Raw genomic sequence first — 20,478 nt, 5'->3', positions numbered from 1 at the left:
ACTACAAATATTCTTGAAAATGCTGCCTGCCTGCATAACCTGTATAAAAAAAGATCTGTGTATAGACAGTCGCTTTTTAATCCACTCTGGTCACAAGATCCAGACAGGTCCAACTCCCCTGTGTAAGGAGGCACATGACAACGGTGCCAAATTCCTAGAACCGTGACACCACGACCTGGCTCGCATTGCCCCTCCATTGTCAGCGCTCCCTCCTCTACCCTGCAGCAGCCGCTTCCACATGTGAGCAAGAGCTGCTGGATCATGTGACCACACCGGAGCAAAATGGAAAAAAAAAAAAAAAAAATGTATAATTTTTTTTTTTTTTCTTAGACCGGCAGTAGAATAGGTAGGAGGAGGGGGTAGCTTTTTTTTGTAATAGTTAGCCTCATGTTCCACTTTAAATTTGACACAACACCAATTCCGAAAATGTTGGGGTGCTGTGGAAAAATTCTACATAAAGAGAATGCAATGATTTGCAAAGCTCATAAACCTATATTTTATTAAAAATAGAAAACATATCAAATGTTTAAAACTGAGAAAATGTAACAATTTTATAAAAAAAATTAAGGTCATTTTGAACTGATGGCAGCAACATGTCTCAAAAAAGTTGGGACAGGGCAACAAAAAGCTAGCAAAATAAGCGCTGGAAGAACATTTTGCAGCTAGTTAGGTTAATTGGCAAGTCAGTTAACATGTAAAAAAGTTCACCACTACTCCTGACCTGCCCAGGTGAATAAACGATAAAGAGTGTCCTCCACCTACAAACCACACATCCGATGCATTTTACCCCGCCCACCATAACTTAGACCAGTGGTGGCTGGTGCTCCATCGGTTGGGGGAGCGCCAGATGGACCTGACCATGGACTGACCCAGTCGCTCCAGCCCACACCACGTACCATACCCACCCTTCATCCCCCCCCAGTCACCATCTCACTCACTCCATGCTAACAGGCGGAGACGGCGGCTTCCCCCTCAGTCTGCTCCATGTCCCAGCTCAGTCGGTTGGACTTCCTATCCTTGGCCGTACGTGCAGGAAAAGTGTGAAGAGTCTGGGGAGCAGTAGTGCCACAGTCCCCAGGCCAGGAGATGTGCCGTCAGCTCAGGAGATTGGTTGAGAACAGGGCATACTCACTGCTACTTGCCGGAGAGCACATTGCTGCGACAGGGACAGGATCGCCAGACAGAACAGCAGCAACTAGCCGATAAGGAGATGGATGAGACTGTTTCTTTGTAGAGAGGCAGCAGAGCTTTGGGGGGGGCGACTCAACTGAAATCTGGGGGGGGCGACTCAACTGAAATCTGGGGGGGGCGACTCAACTGAAATCTGGGGGGGCGACTCAACTGAAATCTGGGGGGGCGACTCAACTGAAATCTGGGGGGGGCGACTCAACTGAAATCTGGGGGGGGCGACTCAACTGAAATCTGGGGGGGGCGACTCAACTGAAATCTGGGGGGGGCGACTCAACTGAAATCTGGGGGGGGCGACTCAACTGAAATCTGGGGGGGGCGACTCAACTGAAATCTGGGGGGGGCGACTCAACTGAAATCTGGGGGGGGCGACTCAACTGAAATCTGGGGGGGGCGACTCAACTGAAATCTGGGGGGGGCGACTCAACTGAAATCTGGGGGGGGCGACTCAACTGAAATCTGGGGGGGGCGACTCAACTGAAATCTGGGGGGGGCGACTCAACTGAAATCTGGGGGGGGGCGACTCAACTGAAATCTGGGGGGGGGCGACTCAACTGAAATCTGGGGGGGGGCGACTCAACTGAAATCTGGGGGGGGGGGACGGACTCAACTGAAATCTGGGGGGGGGGGACGGACTCAACTGAAATCTGGGGGGGGGGGACGGACTCAACTGAAATCTGGGGGGGGGGGACGGACTCAACTGAAATCTGGGGGGGGGGGGACGGACTCAACTGAAATCTGGGGGGGGGGGACGGACTCAACTGAAATCTGGGGGGGGGGGACGGACTCAACTGAAATCTGGGGGGGGGGGCGACTCAACTGAAATCTGGGGGGGGGGCGACTCAACTGAAATCTGGGGGGGGGGGCGACTCAACTGAAATCTGGGGGGGGGGGGGACTCAACTGAAATCTGGGGGGGGGGGACTCAACTGAAATCTGGGGGGGGGGGGGACTCAACTGAAATCTGGGGGGGGGGGGACTCAACTGAAATCTGGGGGGGGGGGACTCAACTGAAATCTGGGGGGGGGGGACTCAACTGAAATCTGGGGGGGGGGGACTCAACTGAAATCTGGGGGGGGGGACTCAACTGAAATCTGGGGGGGGGGGACTCAACTGAAATCTGGGGGGGGGGGACTCAACTGAAATCTGGGGGGGGGGGGGACTCAACTGAAATCTGGGGGGGGGGGGGACTCAACTGAAATCTGGGGGGGGGGACTCAACTGAAATCTGGGGGGGGGGGGACTCAACTGAAATCTGGGGGGGGGGACTCAACTGAAATCTGGGGGGGGGGGGGACTCAACTGAAATCTGGGGGGGGGGGGACTCAACTGAAATCTGGGGGGGGGGGGACTCAACTGAAATCTGGGGGGGGGGGACTCAACTGAAATCGGGGGGGGGGGGGACTCAACTGAAATCTGGGGGGGGGGGGACTCAACTGAAATCTGGGGGGGGGGGGACTCAACTGAAATCTGGGGGGGGGGGACTCAACTGAAATCTGGGGGGGGGACTCAACTGAAATCTGGGGGGGGGACTCAACTGAAATCTGGGGGGGGGACTCAACTGAAATCTGGGGGGGGGGGGACTCAACTGAAATCTGGGGGGGGGGGGACTCAACTGAAATCTGGGGGGGGGGGACTCAACTGAAATCTGGGGGGGGGACTCAACTGAAATCTGGGGGGGGGACTCAACTGAAATCTGGGGGGGGGACTCAACTGAAATCTGGGGGGGGGGGACTCAACTGAAATCTGGGGGGGGGGGACTCAACTGAAATCTGGGGGGGGGGGACTCAACTGAAATCTGGGGGGGGGGGGACTCAACTGAAATCTGGGGGGGGCGTGAGGGGGTGGAATCCTTACACAAGCCCCAGCTGTAGACCCCCAGCTTGCTCACCAATCCCTGGCTTTGCTGGATAGATGTTCAGTTCACACTGCTGCATGTCCTACTAGGCCTCCCTCTATTATACATCTGATGCCTGCATTCTTACCTCAGCTCCTGTATGCTGGTAATCAAGATTTTAGAAGAAAGGTGTGCTACGTTTAATTAATTTGGTGTCTTTGCAGTTTATCGAATTCCTGAACATTGCACTCTGCACGTGGCATCTTCCTGTGTGTAGCATCCGCCTGAGCCCTGCACCCAACACTGACCATCTGCATACAGGGGGTCCATACCGACCACCAGTATATACGGGGAGGGGGAGGGGCACACACTGACCACTACTATACTGCAACACATTGGTTGATTTGCACTGGATATTTTTTGGGTTTTATTATTGCACTTATAAGTCCATTTGTAGAACTGTATATAGGAAGTGTAGAGTTGTGCTGCATTTTCTGGCTTTTTATTAGTATACAGAGGCTAGGATATACTGATCACCATTGTACGCCATTAAGAAAGCTCCGCTTTCTGACCGCGGCAACTTGCTGGCCACACCCACTTTTGGGCATGCCCACAGGTAGCGCTCCGCATTAGCGCCCTCACTTCAAGCACCACCACACCACGCCCAAAAAAATAAAAAATAAATTGTCTGGAGCCGCCCCTGCCGGATTGGATTTGAATTCAGCTGCCCGCATCCCTCCCGCAGAGCTTCTTCTCTCATCTTATCGTCTTAACATTTGGTAGTTCTATCTCAAAAATAAAAAATAAAAATAAAAAAGCCCCCAGGATTTAATTTTAAAAATCTGGTCACCTTATCCAAACAGAGCTCTGGAAGAACCCTAGTTGAGAAAGGCTTCAATTGTGCAACTATTAGAATGTGTGTAATAGCTAAACCAGACACTAGAGGGAGCCATCTCACCACATATATAAAGCTCAGTGAATGAAATGGGGAGCCTGATAAAATTGAACACATTTAATGGAATGACAAGATTAATATTATATTGTGTGACAGTGCAAAGCTTTTACTGAGCCCTCTGGATTGGAACAGCTAAAAAAGTATTTGTTTTACAAATTAAATATTAATTTCACACAGTTGTCATGAGTGCCGAAAAACAAATTTGCAGAAAATCAAATCTATTTGTAGATCTGTTGGGACAGAAGAACACGCTCGGGATATTTGTATTGTATTTGTAGCAGCTGAGATGCAGATTTCAGTTCTACAATTAACAGCTTTGTAACAGGAAAATAAAAACAAAAATTTTAGATTGCTACAGACACTGTTTACATACAGATATTTCATCACAGCCTGTGCTGTTAGAGAGGGGAATTGAGCCTTACTCCCCGTTCTGAATGCGACCTGTGAAATATGGAAATGTGAGATTTCTCTTCCATTTCCCTCTTCTGTTAGATGGGAATTAACCACTTCAGCCCCGAAACATTTTACCCCCTTCCTGACCAGAGCACTTTTTGCGATTCGGCACTGCGTCGCTTTAATTGACAATTGTGCGGTCGTGCGACGTTGCACCCAAATAAAATTGACGTCCTTTTTTCCCACAATTAGAGCTTTCTGGTTTTTCTTTTTTGTGCTATAAACAAAAACAAAAAAAAAAAAAGCAATATTTTTTACTTTTTGCTATAATATCCAATATGGGATAGTTTTATTGCATTTTTTTTTATTTTTATTTACACTAGTTACACTTTTGACAATTTTGGGACCATTGTCATTTATACAGTAATCGGAGCTATAAAAATGCACCAATTACTGTGTAAATGACACTGGCAGGGAAGGGGTCAACCACTAGGGGGCGATGAAGGGGTTAGGTGTCCTAGGGAGTGATTCCAACTGTGGGGGGGGGGGGGTGGGCTTCCACTGACATGACAGGGAGCAGTGATCTGTCATGTCACTAGGCAGAACAGGGAAAGGTCTTGTTTACATAGGCACTAGAGCTGCACTATTCTAGCTAAAATGATCACGGTTTTTTTTTTTGCTTAGAAGATAGATCACAATTCTCTCACGATTCTCGTAGCGTAACATCTTTCACATTAAAACAAAAAAAAAAAAATTGGGCTTACCTTTACCGTTTTTTTATTTTTATTTATTGAAGTGTATTTTTTCCCAAAAAAATTGCATTTGAAAGACCGCTGGGTAAATACAGTGTGACATAAAATATTGCAGCAATTGCCATTTTATTCCCTAGGGTCTCTGCTAAAATAATAATAATTCTATATATATATATATATATATATACACACACACACACACACACACACACACACATTATATATACACACACACATACACACACATGTACATATACACATAATACAATGTTAATATAATAATATAATGTTTGGGGGTTCCAAGTAATTTTCTAGCAAAAAAAAATATTGATTTTAACTTAAGAAACAAGTGTCAGAAAAAGATTTAGACTAAGTGGTTAAACTTCCTGCATTTGCACCGTTTAAAAAATTGGCAGACTGCCTGGATTTTTTTCTTTACACACAGAAGTTTATCCCTTTGATCTGAGGAGGAAGAGTTGGTTACAATGTTTCATTTAAGTAACTTGGCAGACTGCACAGATGTTTTGTTTGGACAGCTGAGTGAGCAGATAAGTCTCTCCACTTGTTATATGAAAGAATCAACAAACTCTGCAATAGAGATTGTCAGAGGGGTTGAATAGAGATCACGTTTTTTTTAACGATTATTTGTGCAGCTCTAACAGGCACTTGCCCGTTCTGCGTCTCCGTGACACGATTGCCAGGAGACCGGTGGACATAGCATCCGCGGGATCCACAAGCATGGCCACGCTGTATGTGGCGGGTGCACTAGCCCCGCCAATTAAAGGAGACATACAGGCAGACCCATTTGCACACCGCTGCCATTGTGCCAAGGTATATCGGCGTGCAGCAGTCAACAAGTGGTTAAAGGAGAAGTAAAGCCAAAATTTCCTGTTTTTTCTGCACTCCTGTGACCCCTTTCCAGCAAACAAGTCTGTCGGCTGATGTCAGAGACAGTTCAAAAAAAAGTTTATACTTACCTGCTCTGTGCATAGAGCTTGCCCATTACCCTCCTCTTCTGGAGTCTGCTGCCAGTGACGTCAACTCTTCCTCTCCCCCGAGTGCTGAGGGGGCACCCATTCAGGCGCTCTCCCAACCCAGGCCATGTGCGTCCACAGATGCACACAGCACTGCTTAGCCACACCCCAACTCCCTCCTCACAGGATTTGACCGACAATAGTAGGAGCCTACGGCTCCTCGCTGCTGCCCGTGTCTCCTCTGAGACCAGGAAGAAAAAAAAGCGCTGCTGCAGCCAGGACAGTGCTGGATTGAGTTTTCAGTAAGGCCCCTTTCACACTGGGGCAGTGGGTGCACCGGAGGTGAAACGCCACTATTTTTAGTGGTGCTTTACAGTCAATTTCGCAGCACTATTCGACCACTAGCGGAATATTTACCCCCCTCCGCTAGCAGCCGAGAAAGGGTTAAAACCACCACAAAGCGCTGCTGCAGTAGCGCTATGCTGGTGGTATAGCCGTGCTGCCCCATTGATTTCAATGGGCAGGAGCAGTGCATACCCCACTCCAAAGATGCTGCTAGCAGGACTTTTTTTTAGTTTTCTGCCAGCGCACTGCGCCGGTGTGAAAGCCTAGTACAGCAGCAGCACTTTCAGGGTGCTTTGCAGGCGCTATTTTTAGTGCTGTAGTGCCTGCAAAGCACCCCAGTGTGAAAGGGGACAACGAGTAGTGGGGCTCTTTTTTCCCCTAAAAAAAAAAATCAGATTTTAGACGAAAGAAAGAAAGAAAGAAAGAGAGAAAGAGAGAAAGAGAGAAAGAGAGAAAGAGAGAAAGAGAGAAAGAGAGAAAGAGAGAAAGAGAGAAAGAGAGAAAGAGAGAAAGAGAGAAAGAGAGAAAGAAAGAAAGAAAGGTTGTGCAGTCAAGGGGCCCCAGTAGTCTATATTAAAAAAAAAAAACACAGCTTAGGAAAACAGAGCTTGGTTTCTGTGAGCACCCATTCCTGTTATGGCAGGGTGCGTTCCACGGTCAAGGGGTCTCAGCTTCTATGCCAGGAGATGATTATTCAGGATTGTAGCCTTTTGGACAGGCTCAGGGAAAGATTTTGGCCTACAGGTATGTCATGTAAACTAAGGCTCACTTTTCTAAGCTGGACAATGTTCTTTACACTACTGGGGCCCCTTGATTTCACAAGAAACACAACCAACATTTTTCTGTGCAATACAAATTATCTGGATTTTTAAGGTAAGACAAAGAAAAGCATCAGGTTTTCAGCTGAACTGCTTTCCATGGCAATCACATTAATACAAAAGGAAAATAACTTACTTGACCAGTTTGTCCACATGAGACATAGACGCTTCATAATTCTTCCCACCAACTTCCTGACAGTGCAATGATAAAAACTGAGGCTTCTGTGCATGCACAGTCTGAAAGACACAAACAGAAGATAGAAAACAATGAGCAGATATTGTAGACAAACCTGTAAAATACTGAAAAAAAAAAACACCTACATATACTATCTGCTATACAGTCCTTGACTATAGTGACCTGTATATTAACCCTCACCTTCCTTCTCCTGCCCATCTGATCATTAACCCCTTCACCTCCATTCTTTTTCGAATCAAATCCTTTTTATTTTATATGAAAACGACATTGACACAATACAGACAAAACCACAAAAATAGAAATCACACCAAACCAAATGCCCCCAGAAGAAAAAATAAAAATAAAATTACTGCCCTTCAACAAGCCCCACCAACCCCCCCCCCCCTTCACCTCCATTCTACTACTGTGTGAGACAAGCACATTAATCAAGTGGTGGCCCATGCATTTCGGGTCGCCTGGCGCATGAATTCCTATAGCAGGGATGGGGGGGGGGGGGGGAGATGTTTTTTGAAGCACGATTAGAGCCATAGAGCCAGAGGATTCAAAAAAGGCTGGGCTCGAGGCGCAGAGCACTGCATCCCGATCCCACTCAGTTGTGCGACGATAGCACATAAATTTTCGCCATTTTCACACTAAATCTTCCCCCCGCCAATCGGGAAGCAGGTGAGAGACCGGTTTCCCAACTGGCCAAAATGTCAGGCGATCCTATTGGATGCCTGACGTGGAGCCATGGAGGAAGCCCGCCAGCCTGGAGCCCCTGCCCCGACCCTGCACCCGCCAGCCTGGAGCCCCTGCCCGGACCTTGCACCCACCAGCCTGGAGCCCCTGCCCGGACCCTGCACCCGCCAGCCTGGAGCCCCTGCCTGGACCCTGCACCCGCCAGCCTGGAGCCCCTGCCCGGACCCTGCACCCGCCAGCCTGGAGCCCCTGCCCGGACCCTGCACCCGCCAGCCTGGAGCCGCTGCCCGGGTCCTGCCATGCTAGATGACACCCCTATCTGTATCTATCCAGGGAATTTCCCGACCAACCGGCAGACATGCAGGGGTTTGGGGGAAGGATATCACCTGGAGGTGAAAAAAGGGTTATTTCAGTGGTTTTTGTACTATTCTAGCATTTTTACATTAGAAAGTTATGAAAAAACGTTTTTCCCATGCAGCAAAGCATTGTGGGAGATGTAGTCTGGAGGAGGAAGTGACTGTTAGCTGGATCAGCCCTGGACTACAGGACAGACAATGCTAAGAACTGCCTGCTGGGAAGAGCGATAAAAGGCACAGCCTGTTTTCAGCCTCTCTGGACGCCATACAACACCTGCCAGCAGGAGGTCCATGTGTGACCAGGAGTGAGAAACTGCAGTCTACACAGCAGAGAGCCGGACCGCCTACCTCTGAGGGATCTTGGAGGACAGCCCTGCTATTCTAGCAAGGGGACCAGCCTGCGCTTCAGAGAAACTGGAAGCCACCTGCACTTCAGTCCATCGGGAGTTGCAGCATGGCGGCGCCATCTTCACAAGACAGACACCAGGAGGGGATTCTGGACAGAGCCTCACAGCCATTGGAGTCTATTGTGGTGAGAGGGCACCTGCCCATTCTAGTAGAGAATACAGTATTGCTGAGTGAGTTGTTTCTACAGACTGCTGGTGAGACTTGTAGATCCACGGAGGTGAATCTAATTCTTCACAAGCATCATATAGCTGGACTTTGGGGCCTTGTCTTTCTCCCCTGCGCTGTAAGGTCAGTACTGTATTGCACTCACATGTAAGGAGGAATCTACAAGTGGTGATATTTCTTCAGTTACACAGTTATCAGCACACCTTTTGTTCTACAGTAATTTCTTTCCTTTGTCTCTGTGGATTACAAATGACAATATACTGCAGTTTAACCATCAGGCTAGCTGAAGACATCTGGAGTTTAAAGAACTTTCACCATCTTCTTCTTTTACTAAGCACTGCTGCTCTACTCACAAGTTGATCTCTGACTCATAGCCAAGAGGGAGCCATTTGTGTATATACTTAATTTTACACTGTTACTGAATGTAAAGATTATATACTGCATTTTGGTCTGTGTGTTGAGGCCTCAGTGGGAAGGTATTTAATATATGTTTTGAAGACATTGAGTAACTATCTTTCTGTAACCCTATTCACATATACCCCTTCAGGTGATAAGGTTATATGTTCTGTATACGTGCATTAAGCGATAATGGTTGACAATCATAACTTGTGTTAATTCATGCTTTTCATTGTGTTCCATTATTTATCTCGGTAAACCTGAGTGGTTCTGCGATATCGTGCGAGTTTCTTATTGCTAATGCCACATTGCAGAATGGAACGCAAGGTGTCAGAGGATCTGCAGAGTCGGGGTAGCAAGTGGGGCATATAGTCAATCATCAGCCCCCATGGGGTACTGCTACAGCTAGTTTTCAAATGTCAATTTTACATTGCAGGACAGCGAGCAACTGCAAGCCCAGCATTTGATTTGTGGTGGCGGTGCAGCCCCATTATACCCCTTTCACACTGAGGCAGTTTTTAGGCATTTTAGTGCTAGAAATAGCACCTGAAAACTGCCTCCCATGCAGTCCGACTGCTTTCACACTGGGGCGGTGCACTTGTCCTAGCAAAAGTCCTGCAAGCAGCATCTTTAGGGCAGTTTGGGATCGCTGTGCCCAATGCCCCTCTCATTGCAATAAATAGGCAGCACTTTGGAAGTGCCGCAACACTGGCATTTTAACCCCTACTTTGGGGTTAAAAATCAACCTGCTAGCGGCCAAAAAGAGCAGCTTAAACAGCGATAAAAAGCTGCTAAAACGAGCAAGCTTTACTGCTAACACATGGGTGTCCCCAGTGTGAAAAGGGTCTAAATCTCAATGGGTGAGTTTAACAGGCAGCATCTCCCCCATAACCCTTGTCTTTACGACCCTTGAAGTATTGCGTATGCCGGAAAATACAAAAATCCAAAACAGACAAGCGTGATGAAAACCACCCAAACCAATTCCAGTAAAAGCAGCCAACATCAAAGTTTTCATTCTTACAGTATTCTTGGTAGACCAGAAGTTTAAATTTAGGAGGGTTTTACCTGTCAGCACTAAAGAAAATAAACCTTTTTGTACCAGGACACCTACACACATTCCTGAGCCACAAACGCTTGAGAAAAAATGCAAGAGCTGGGGCCGGTCTCCAGGAATGTGCATCAACACACAAATATGACAGTTATAACTGCAGACTTTTACCTCCACTGTAATCAGCAGCTAATTAATACGAAGCCTTATTTCCTTATCCTCCATCGGTGGCTCGTGAACCAGAGTAACACTCAGGCTGCACCGAGGTGTTCCACACAGACAGATTAAAAATGTATATATCTCACTGGAAGCACATCTACTCTGGCAGAACCTGAATATTAAATATGCATGTCGACTGTTCAGTTTTCTGAAAAACATCTTAAAAAGTAATGGGTTAAATGTGAGTAATCATCTTAGACATTAAGAAAAGTGCTCTACAAATTACATTTATACATGTTGAAGTAAACTTTTGTTGAACACCACAGGCATGTTCCTATTCAAAGATGTGTTATATGGTTGATGAAATTACGGCATGGCCTTCACAATGAAATCTACTGTGTAGGAGGCACATACCAAGCCAGAGGGGCTTTTTGCACAATTCATAAATGTTTTGATTATTTGGTAATGTATTGACACCAACACTTGAATGGGAACCTAGAAATTGACAGACTCTGCAAAAGCTAGCTGTGAGCCTCCTCGAAAAATACAACTAAAAAGGTTGCTGTATGACAGCTCAAAGAAGTCCCAAATCCAGTTAGGCTTCATGTACACGGGACGGGACGTGGTTCAGCCTCTCCTGAACAAATAGCTATAAAAGCTGGCATCTAAAAATGTCCTTTTAGCCACATTTGCAGCAAAAAAAAAAAAAATATATATATAATATATATATATATATATATATATATATATACATACACATACACACAACACAAAGCTTTGATGGGCAACTTAAATTCCAGACAGCCCCCAAGAATGCAGAGGTTTGGTATAGCCATAGTTCCTATTTCAAACACCTCTTGTATTACGAAATAAAACATGTTGCCTTCCAACATAGACCACTTTGCACCTAAAGGACGGACATCTCCCTTATTTAGACACGGCTCTTATGAACAGACCATAACTGTCCTAATGTTTTGTGCTTCCCAACATGTGCCGCTGAGTGACACATCACCATCACTCTTCAGTGACAGCTTCCATGTCACCAATCTTCACCTTTCTGGCATCTTCGCAACGCAGTGCACTACAGCCAAGGGGTGTCTATTCACTCATCATTCACCAGCGCAGTGTCAGAGCAACATATTAACCAGCTTTCAGATACAGAGTCTCAAGGAGGGCCTTATTCACCCATATTACTAACCTAAAATACACACGTCACACTATACCATAACATAAATCAAACCATTAACATAATATATGCATATATATGTGACCCATCAAATTACACATCCTGCTCCCAACCTTCTATAGCTCTTTACTGTAAACAGGGTTGGGACAAAGGGTGGGCAGCTGCCCTGGGCACAATGATTTATTACATTCATGGGGGCACCCTGGCTCTAACCCTAAGGGACGGTGGGGTGTTTAGCTTGGCATCTTTGCCCCTGGGCACTAGATGACCTTGTCCCGGCACTGACTGTAAATACAGGTCAGGATTAGGCAGGCTTGCTCACAATGGCCTTTCCTACCGCAATTTAGCCACATCAACGGTATTTAAGGACTCTGAATTGGCAGCAAATTCTCTAACTTGTACGAAGAGACCCTACCATCAATTCGTCCTTCAACTTGCATAGATAAATGGGAGACCTTCCTAAATAAAATGTCAAGTCCAACAAAACATAACTTGAAACAAATGACAAACCACAAAATTCCATCCCTGTGCCTGGATTTCAGAGACCATGTCCAGGGTATACCATGCACCTATTGTTAGGTTCAAGCAACACCATATTTCCATGACTAACCTTACATCGGTTTTATTTGAGACATAGAAGAGTTTGTTTCTTTGTCCTAAAAGATACCATTAAAACGTTGGTCATGGAACTAGGGTGTTCTTTGAACCCAACAATAGGTAGAGGTGCATGAAATATTATAATATATATATATATATATATATATATATATATATATATATAATTTATTTAAAATTAAAAACGTCTGTTGGCATTTCAAATGCCTCCGAACAGCACTCCTGAACCCATTTTTTTGCATTCCAAAAATTTGTTCTAAACTCAACCGCATAGAAATGACTATGAATGACCCTTTGTACATGTACTGATAAGATAACAGAGGAGAGTTCAGGGGCAGCTGAAAAAAATGCCCAACTGCTCCTGAAACATCTGTTTAACAGCAGCAGTTTACATGAGGCCTAACTGACAATAAACAAGTCTCAAAGTAAACACAAAATAATTTTACTCTTTTCTGACTGAGCCAAATCTTCCTTAAATTGTCTTCTTGCATGCACCCCCTTCCAGATACTGCAGCACACAGTGGGAGGGTTTTGGCAACGCAGGACTAGGTGTTGCCAGGTGCTGATGGATAAGCTACAGACTTATGAATCAGCAGTGACAATGCTTATAGCCACACCCCCTGCAACATTTGAGCCACTCTAGTGCAAGCAGGCACAGTCTACATGAGTGGCAACTCTGCTCTGAATTCAGGAGCACTGCAGCATAGTTGCTACACTATCATGGGAAGCTGCACAGAGTGGACTTCACTGGGAAGCTCAACAGTTCGACCAATTTCACACTGAGGTGATTTTCAGGCACGTTAGTGCTGGAAACAGCCTCTAAAAATCTCCTAAAAACTGCCTCCCATTCATAGCAGTGTGTCTTTTCACTGGGGCAGTGCGCTTGCGGGACTTTACGAAAAGTCCTGCAAGCAGCAGCTTTGGGGCAGGTTGGGAGCGCTGTATTTAGCAATCCCAAAGCACCCTGTCCATTGCAATGAATAGGCAGCACACCCAAAGCACCTTAAAAGCACTTTGAATGCACCGCAAAATGGGAATTTACCACTTTTTTGGGGGGGGGGGGGGGGGGCGGCCACCCTGCTAGTGGCCGAAAAGCCTCAGCGCACCTTGCGTTCAAGATAATACCAGCTCAAAATCCTTATAATATTTTTCATCTCCATGAAACATTCATGCATTGGGAACACTTCACTCTATTCCAAATAAAAAAAAATGAAAAAAAATGTATTACTTTCTATAAAGTTTAGAAAAGGGAATATTAGGTATTTCCAAAAAATAGCAGTGTCTGCATTTTTCACCTGCAGAACACTAAATGAGGAAAGCTGCTGGGCCTACATCCCTTTACACGTGCTCCTATTGGAGTATCTCACCAAAAATGAACTTTTTGTTGCAGGGATGCCTGAAATCTCACTTATATCTTAGTGTAGACTACTGAGAAAATCGGTGAGTCAATCAATCACACAAGCAGGAAATGTTTCTGGAGGTGGTCAGTACACATTATGTCACATTCAGCACTCCAAGTAGCCGTAATGCTATATTTTTTCTTTATTTGCTATCCCCCCACGAAAATGGACTTACCCCTTAAATAAGGGCCACCTGTGTGACACGTTTTTTACAGACTGAATGACCTCACTATCTGAACTCTCCATACTGCTATTATTTTGTACACACCCCCGTTCAATTAATGATTCAATTACACAGAATCAGCAGCATGCATGTCATGACTGTTGGGTCTGTTGGCTTTTTATTACTCTACCACACCTACTAGTAAATAATTTGCCATGTAGAAATATAATTTATACCAAAAACAGTGATTGATCTGGGTAGTGATGTTGGACTGCTATTATTTTGAACATAACTGCACTTTAGATCCAGGTCATAGTTCTACTTTAAGGAGCATTTCCAAGTGGAACTGAAATCAATTTGTCTAGGAGAAACGACAGTATTAACGTGGTTGTAGACCTCTTAAGTAAAAAAAATTAACACAACACATCCTTCTATAGTGTTCTTGCCTCAATGCCAAGCACTTGGTGTGATTTCGGTTTGCTCTCACATCTTATCTGCATGAGCTCCCCCTTCCTAGCACATAGCAGGTGATTGACAGCCTCAGCTATGCATGTTTCCCTATGAGACTTAGTGGGGGGGTTTGTCAGTTCCCTCCACTCAGGTCTTGTATTACCAATCAGCCCTCTGTTCTTTACTGTGCAGTGTGTGAAGTTGGATACCTGCTCCCTGCCTGTTGGAGCAGAGAAATAGCTTATGGTCTATGTACTTTGAATAGCTGTAGATAAGAGAAGGCCGCAGATAAAAATAACGTATGTAGGAGCATTTGTTTCATCTCTGTGCATCATCTGAGGTTAGGTCACTTCAGTGGGTATAAGTTTACAACCAATTTAACACTAGCTTGTGTTGGCGACTGGACTGGCTGGATTGGTCACTTGTCCTGGGTAGGTATTTGTGTGGGCAAAAAGGAGTCAACGCAAACTGCTGCATATGAAATCAAAGCTGGCATCCTGCCATCCTGATTTCTGAAACCTTGATCCAACATAACCATTCATGAGAAATATTCCCATCAAAAAGTATACAGCAATAGCCCTAAAGAAGGGGGTCTATTCACCCGAAATGTGTTGGCTTGATGTAAATGTTGATACTTGTTATGAATTGTATTGGATCCATACTTCAGACACCGGGCTCTCTTTTTATCCAAAACCACTTTACCACTGGGATTTCTCACCTCTTGCCATTTTTATAATTTGCATTTGTTAGCCGACTAATGATCAACAACAAAAAAAATGGTTTCAATAGAAAATATTGAATGATTGCATTACTGGATCTCGTCTTCAGCAGGAGGTACCAAATCTATGTTTTAGCATCTTGTTCAGAAGATCTTGGTTAAAAAGTTTTTAAAAATCTTCTCTTCCTAGTTTGATGTGTTGCAGGAGATTAGGACAGAGAAAAAAAAAAATATTCAAGATGCCAAGCTGAATTATTTTTCAGATTAAATGCATTAAGAGTTCTGCTGGTTTTTCCTCATTGCTATGCAAACATTGTGGGTACCGAAATGTATAAAGGAGCAGTGGCAACCAAAAATCCAGAGAATGCGCCTGACATCGAGGGTGGTTTTCTGGCACAGAAGAGGTATTGTCGAGTGTGTCAGCAGTACTGTGGACTACAAAATTTAGCAGAATTGGAGACAATGGAGGACTAAGCATTAGGAGGCTAATGCTCATACGTTGATCACTGAGGATTTAAATGCGCATTCACTGCAGAGCCATTACTGAGGGGTTAATGCGTATACATGCTCATACACTGCAGAGAGATCACAGACTGTAAAGCTCACAAGCTGGGTCTAGGTGACTGATGGGTTAACACTCACTCTGTGGGGGAATGACCACTGAGGGGTGCATTCACAAACTGGATTGAGAGTTCTGTATACTGGAGGGGCCATCTCACTGCTGCCATTGCTACGGTGTGTGGGGAAAGTGTGGTTACTACAAAGTGCAGAGTCTCGAGGGAAAAGTTGAGATTGCGTGTGCTGGAGGTGGCATCTAAATTGACAAAAAAACAATCTGTATTCTGGAAGTGGGATCCCATAGTGGCAAGACCAATCTGTATTCTGGAGGTGGGATCCCATAGTGGCAAGACCAATCTGTGTGATGGGGTGCGATCTTGCTGATGAAAGACTCATGTGTGCGTTGAGATGTCATTCTCTGGTTTGCCAAATTCAAACCCGGAGACCCCGAGGGACACAAAGTGTAAGTAGCACTTACACATTGTACTTTATAGGACAGGCTCACTCAACAGGCAGACAGGGAGGTGTCAAGTAGGGAGGAAATTTGTATTTAATTTCAGATGCCTGTATCTCTGGATGCACTGATCATTTGTGACATGCGGTTTTCAATGAAGATAACCTCTGATTATGCATTTTTCCATCTTATGCTCAGTTGGAATTTCCCAAGTTGTCAACAGGTTTACTTGAAACAGACTGCTGTGAATCAAAACATCACAGTGCAACAATAACAGGGCAGGACAAAAATACATCCCACATTTATTCCAAAACTGTATTCAGGGAGTCTTATATTTAGAAATCTAATTGCATAGTAATGACATATTTTGGAAAAGATGCTGTTTGGCAAAGTATACATGTCTGAAAAGTGCCGTGCAATTAAATGCTTTCATCCGCTCTCCTCTCCCCTATATTATCTGAATTATAATTAAACTGACTTTTTCTTATAAAGAAAAAGCTTTTTTGGGTTAAAAAGAATGTAGGTTTTCCCAGATGATTTCTGTAGCTTATTAGAGATGTACTGTCTGTCAGACGTGAAGCAGGATCAAGTGACCTAAAAGCAGCGTTACAGGCCATCCGACTGCATGGGGTGCGGGTGCGGCTCCCAAGACTTCACCAAGGTTGCACTGATCCAGATGTACCGTTTCTGCATAGGAATAGAAGGCAGTGAGGATTGACTAATAAAAAAAGGAAAAAAATTAAAAATAAATTAACTAAATGAAGCGGATTCCTCCGGAAAGAAAAGGCCAAACACCTTGAGGCACTAGCAAAAAACTGGGGACTCATGGAGTGGGATATTATCCTATAATTCACAATGTGCAAATACGTTGCCTGTGTCTTGTTGAGTATAATTAAGATTATATAGAAATAAAAGGAACAATGTAAATTAAACACGGTTTCGTATGACTTTAAGGTTGTCACAGAACATCATAATTATACAAATCTTACAACCGCATATGAACTTTATGGCTTCATGGTGTGGCATAGCCAAATTAATCTTAAGCAAACAGCTAAATACAGAATTGAATACATGCACATACATAATTTTTTTTTTATTAATGAATTTATTTCCTTATTTAGCAATTCGGCTTCCTAAACCTATAAAGCTGATTCAAGCAGACTGACGTTCCCTACTTTGTCTCATGGCATGGTTTTGTTGGCAGGTAAATTGGTAAACGTTCACATTTCAACTGTGTATTAAGTAGACTGCCTGGAGCTTTGCCTTGAAGTTTACAAAGGCCTAGTAGCTATATTTGGGGAAGGAAAGTGTGAAAAACTCACTTCTGTGGTCAAAGATCACATCCAAATAAAAGTCCCCATAGCTTATTCTCGAATCTTAATAAGGTTTCACTACCTAAGCACCAATTGGCAGCATACATACTTTAACGAATTATCACAGAAGCTTTACTGGGGATTTACTGACACCTAGCATGCTGCAGAGTGGCAAGAAGAAGAAACCTGGTAGATCTTGGAGTTATTTGGCAGGATCTGAAGCTACAGCCATGCAAGCTTGTAGATACAGTAGTACGTGTAACCCACACCTTTAAACTTAAACAGTAAAGATGTAAAACAGGACAGTTCCTTTTTTGTTTGTATGCAATGTCGATCCCTTAAAATGTATACTTACTTAAAATATATTAGTTTAACCACCAAGAAATCTGGAAGCAATAATGTCACTGTACAAAATTTCCAAAGGCACTTTGCAGAAAAGTGAATATAGTGCTCAAACAGTATTTGACAAACTGTATGGGAGGTGTGTCTAATGAGGACCTAGATGACATCACGGACCAAAAGTTTCTAAGTACTGGGATTGATGTAAAACCTTTGGATTGTCAAAAATATTTGGATACCAGTTCACAAAAAGAAGAAGTTCACACGGTCTAAGAAGACCCATAAAACTATGATACAAGTCCCATTCATAGGCGAGGGTGTCCCTTCCAACAGTTTATGAGCCAGTACAATTCCCCTATATAACCAGAAACTGGAAACAACATTAAATCTTAAGACTTTTGCAAAAAATAAAATTATATTATATTATATATATATATATATATATATATATATATATATATATATATATATTCTACTCAGATATGGAGCCATATGGGTTTAAAGGGAAAAGGTGGCAATCCTATATACAATGCAACTCTGGTGAAGACAATTATGTTTCAGGTTCCAAAATGAAGATTCAGATATCATGCACTGCAAAGGATTTTCTATCGAAAAAAAAAAAAAGGAGAGGTTGTGGGGCAGCAATCATTTTTGTACTTGCCATAAAATATTCTTCTTGCAGTTAACTGAGGGACACATGATTCAGAAACAATAGGGTTATACTAATGCTAACAGGAGGATTTAGAAACTGCCAAACTACCACTATGAGTATGCCTTCGTTTTACACACGGAGTGTTAAGGGCCAGACCATAAACAGGATTGGGACCTGTGTCCCTCAAAAACCAAGAAAATTATTTTATGGCAAGTACAAAAATCAAATTTTCTTATGCATGGAAAAACTTATGAATCAGAAAATTGGGATGTCCAAAAGCAGTCCAGCTGAGGGGGACCAAACACAGCAGACAAAATGCTATAAGGGCCCAACTAAACTATCTTAGGACTGCCTGCAACTCAAAACAGCTGCCTGAAGGACCCTAGACCTTTAGTTGGCATCAGAAAAGGCCAAAAGAGCCAGCATCTACAAGTGAGCAAACAATCAGGTGGCAGCTTTGCAAATCTGGGAAATCGTCCACCGATGTTGAAAATCCCACTCAAAAGTCACATACAGTGGTCTCCAAGCTGCAGACTGGGGGCCAGATGCAGCCCTCTGCTTGCTTTTAACCAGATTGTAGGGCACTAGTTCATCCACTGACACCAACAAGAGGTTCCTCCCACTGACACCAATAATGGGGCACAATTTCTACCAATGAATGGGGCCCAATGACAACGATGGGGGCACAATTCCACTAACTGACACCAAAGATGGGGCAGAGTTTACTTCCATTGATGCCAGGACAGTTTTCCCTCTCAATGGCCACAGTCCAACTCCCCAAAAGTCTGAAGGACAGTGAACTGGCCCTTTGCTTAGAAAGTTTGGAGACCCCTGGTCTAGTAGAATGTGAAAAGCGAAAGGTGGGGCCAATCTTTAAGACCATAAGCTTGAATGATTTGACAGCCACTAAAAATGGTGGAACAAGAAGCTGGTTCCCTTTTATGGGGTCCATCATGAATGATAAAAGGCGAAGTCTGTCTTTCTAATGGTGGCAGTGGCTATGAGGTAGACATGAACAATTTAATCTACATTCAGACATTGAAGGGAAATTTACTTCTTAAGTAATGAGAATGAACAAAGGGAGGGAAGAACATGTCCCGGTTAAGGTAAAAGGCTGAAATCACCTTGGGAAGGAGGACTCTGGCCTTAAACACAACTTTTTCCTTGTAAAAGACCAGAAAAAGGTTCTTTACAGGACAAAGCAGTCAGTTCAGACCCATTCCTCGCAGAGGTGATGGCAACAAGGACCACAACCTTGTGAGCGAGTGTGAAAAGCGGAATATCCTGATAGGCTCAAAATACCTTTTTACGCGCTGGCCAATTAAAACTAAAATCCCATGAAGACAAGATGGGTGCACAGAGGGAGCCATATGGTAAACATCCTGTATGAAGATCTTAAGGAATTAGTGGCTAGCAGTCTCGGGATCAAGATTGCAAGTTATTCATCCAGGCCTGATTATATAATAAGGGCATGGTTCATCCCAGGCATGTACTGGCCATCGGGACTACCGGGAGATTCCTGGTGGGCCGATGGCTCAGTGGGCCGGTTGGTTTCAGTGACAGACAGCCTGTCAAAATAATGGATGCACGGCCCGCGCAGCCATTATTTTGAACACTGCTGTACTGCCCAGGGCCGGCTCAACCATCGGACCAAAGCGGCAATTCAGGGGTGGACTCGGTAGGGGTGGTGCTTCAGTGTTTCGCTGCTCTGTTGCCGGCCCGCCCACCACCTGTAGCACAGAGCCGATACGTTTTGCAGCGGCAGAGCCTGTCTGAAAGGTCACGTTGGTGGGCGGGGACGGAAGTCCTCCCATAGTCACTGCATCCTCCGGAACATCCCTGGTGCCAGTGTGTGGGTAACTGCTCTGTGCAGCCAGCTTGTGACACACACACCGCTTCCCGCCCCTCTCTCCCTGCCTGTGTGTTACATTGATGAGAAGCAAGAGGGAGTGGGAAGATTAAAAA

General features: G+C 44.6%; 1 protein-coding gene across 1 annotated transcript in view; it reads right to left on the bottom strand.

Annotated features, from left to right (window-relative positions):
- Positions 1 to 20,478, bottom strand: part of INPP5A (inositol polyphosphate-5-phosphatase A) — a 633,009-nt gene that overhangs the window by 404,023 nt on the left and 208,508 nt on the right. Inside the window, exon 3 of the mRNA XM_077453801.1 lies at positions 7,396 to 7,496. Coding sequence (XP_077309927.1) covers positions 7,396 to 7,496 — 101 coding nt within the window. The remainder of the gene's footprint in view (positions 1 to 7,395; positions 7,497 to 20,478) is intronic.

This window comes from Lithobates pipiens, unplaced genomic scaffold (assembly GCF_037356315.1).
Source record: "Lithobates pipiens isolate NorthernLeopardFrog02 unplaced genomic scaffold, aLitPip1_a1.2 Scaffold_25, whole genome shotgun sequence".
In the NCBI taxonomy this organism is placed as follows: Eukaryota; Metazoa; Chordata; class Amphibia; order Anura; family Ranidae; genus Lithobates; species Lithobates pipiens.
This window is presented reverse-complemented; position numbering and strand designations above follow the sequence as displayed.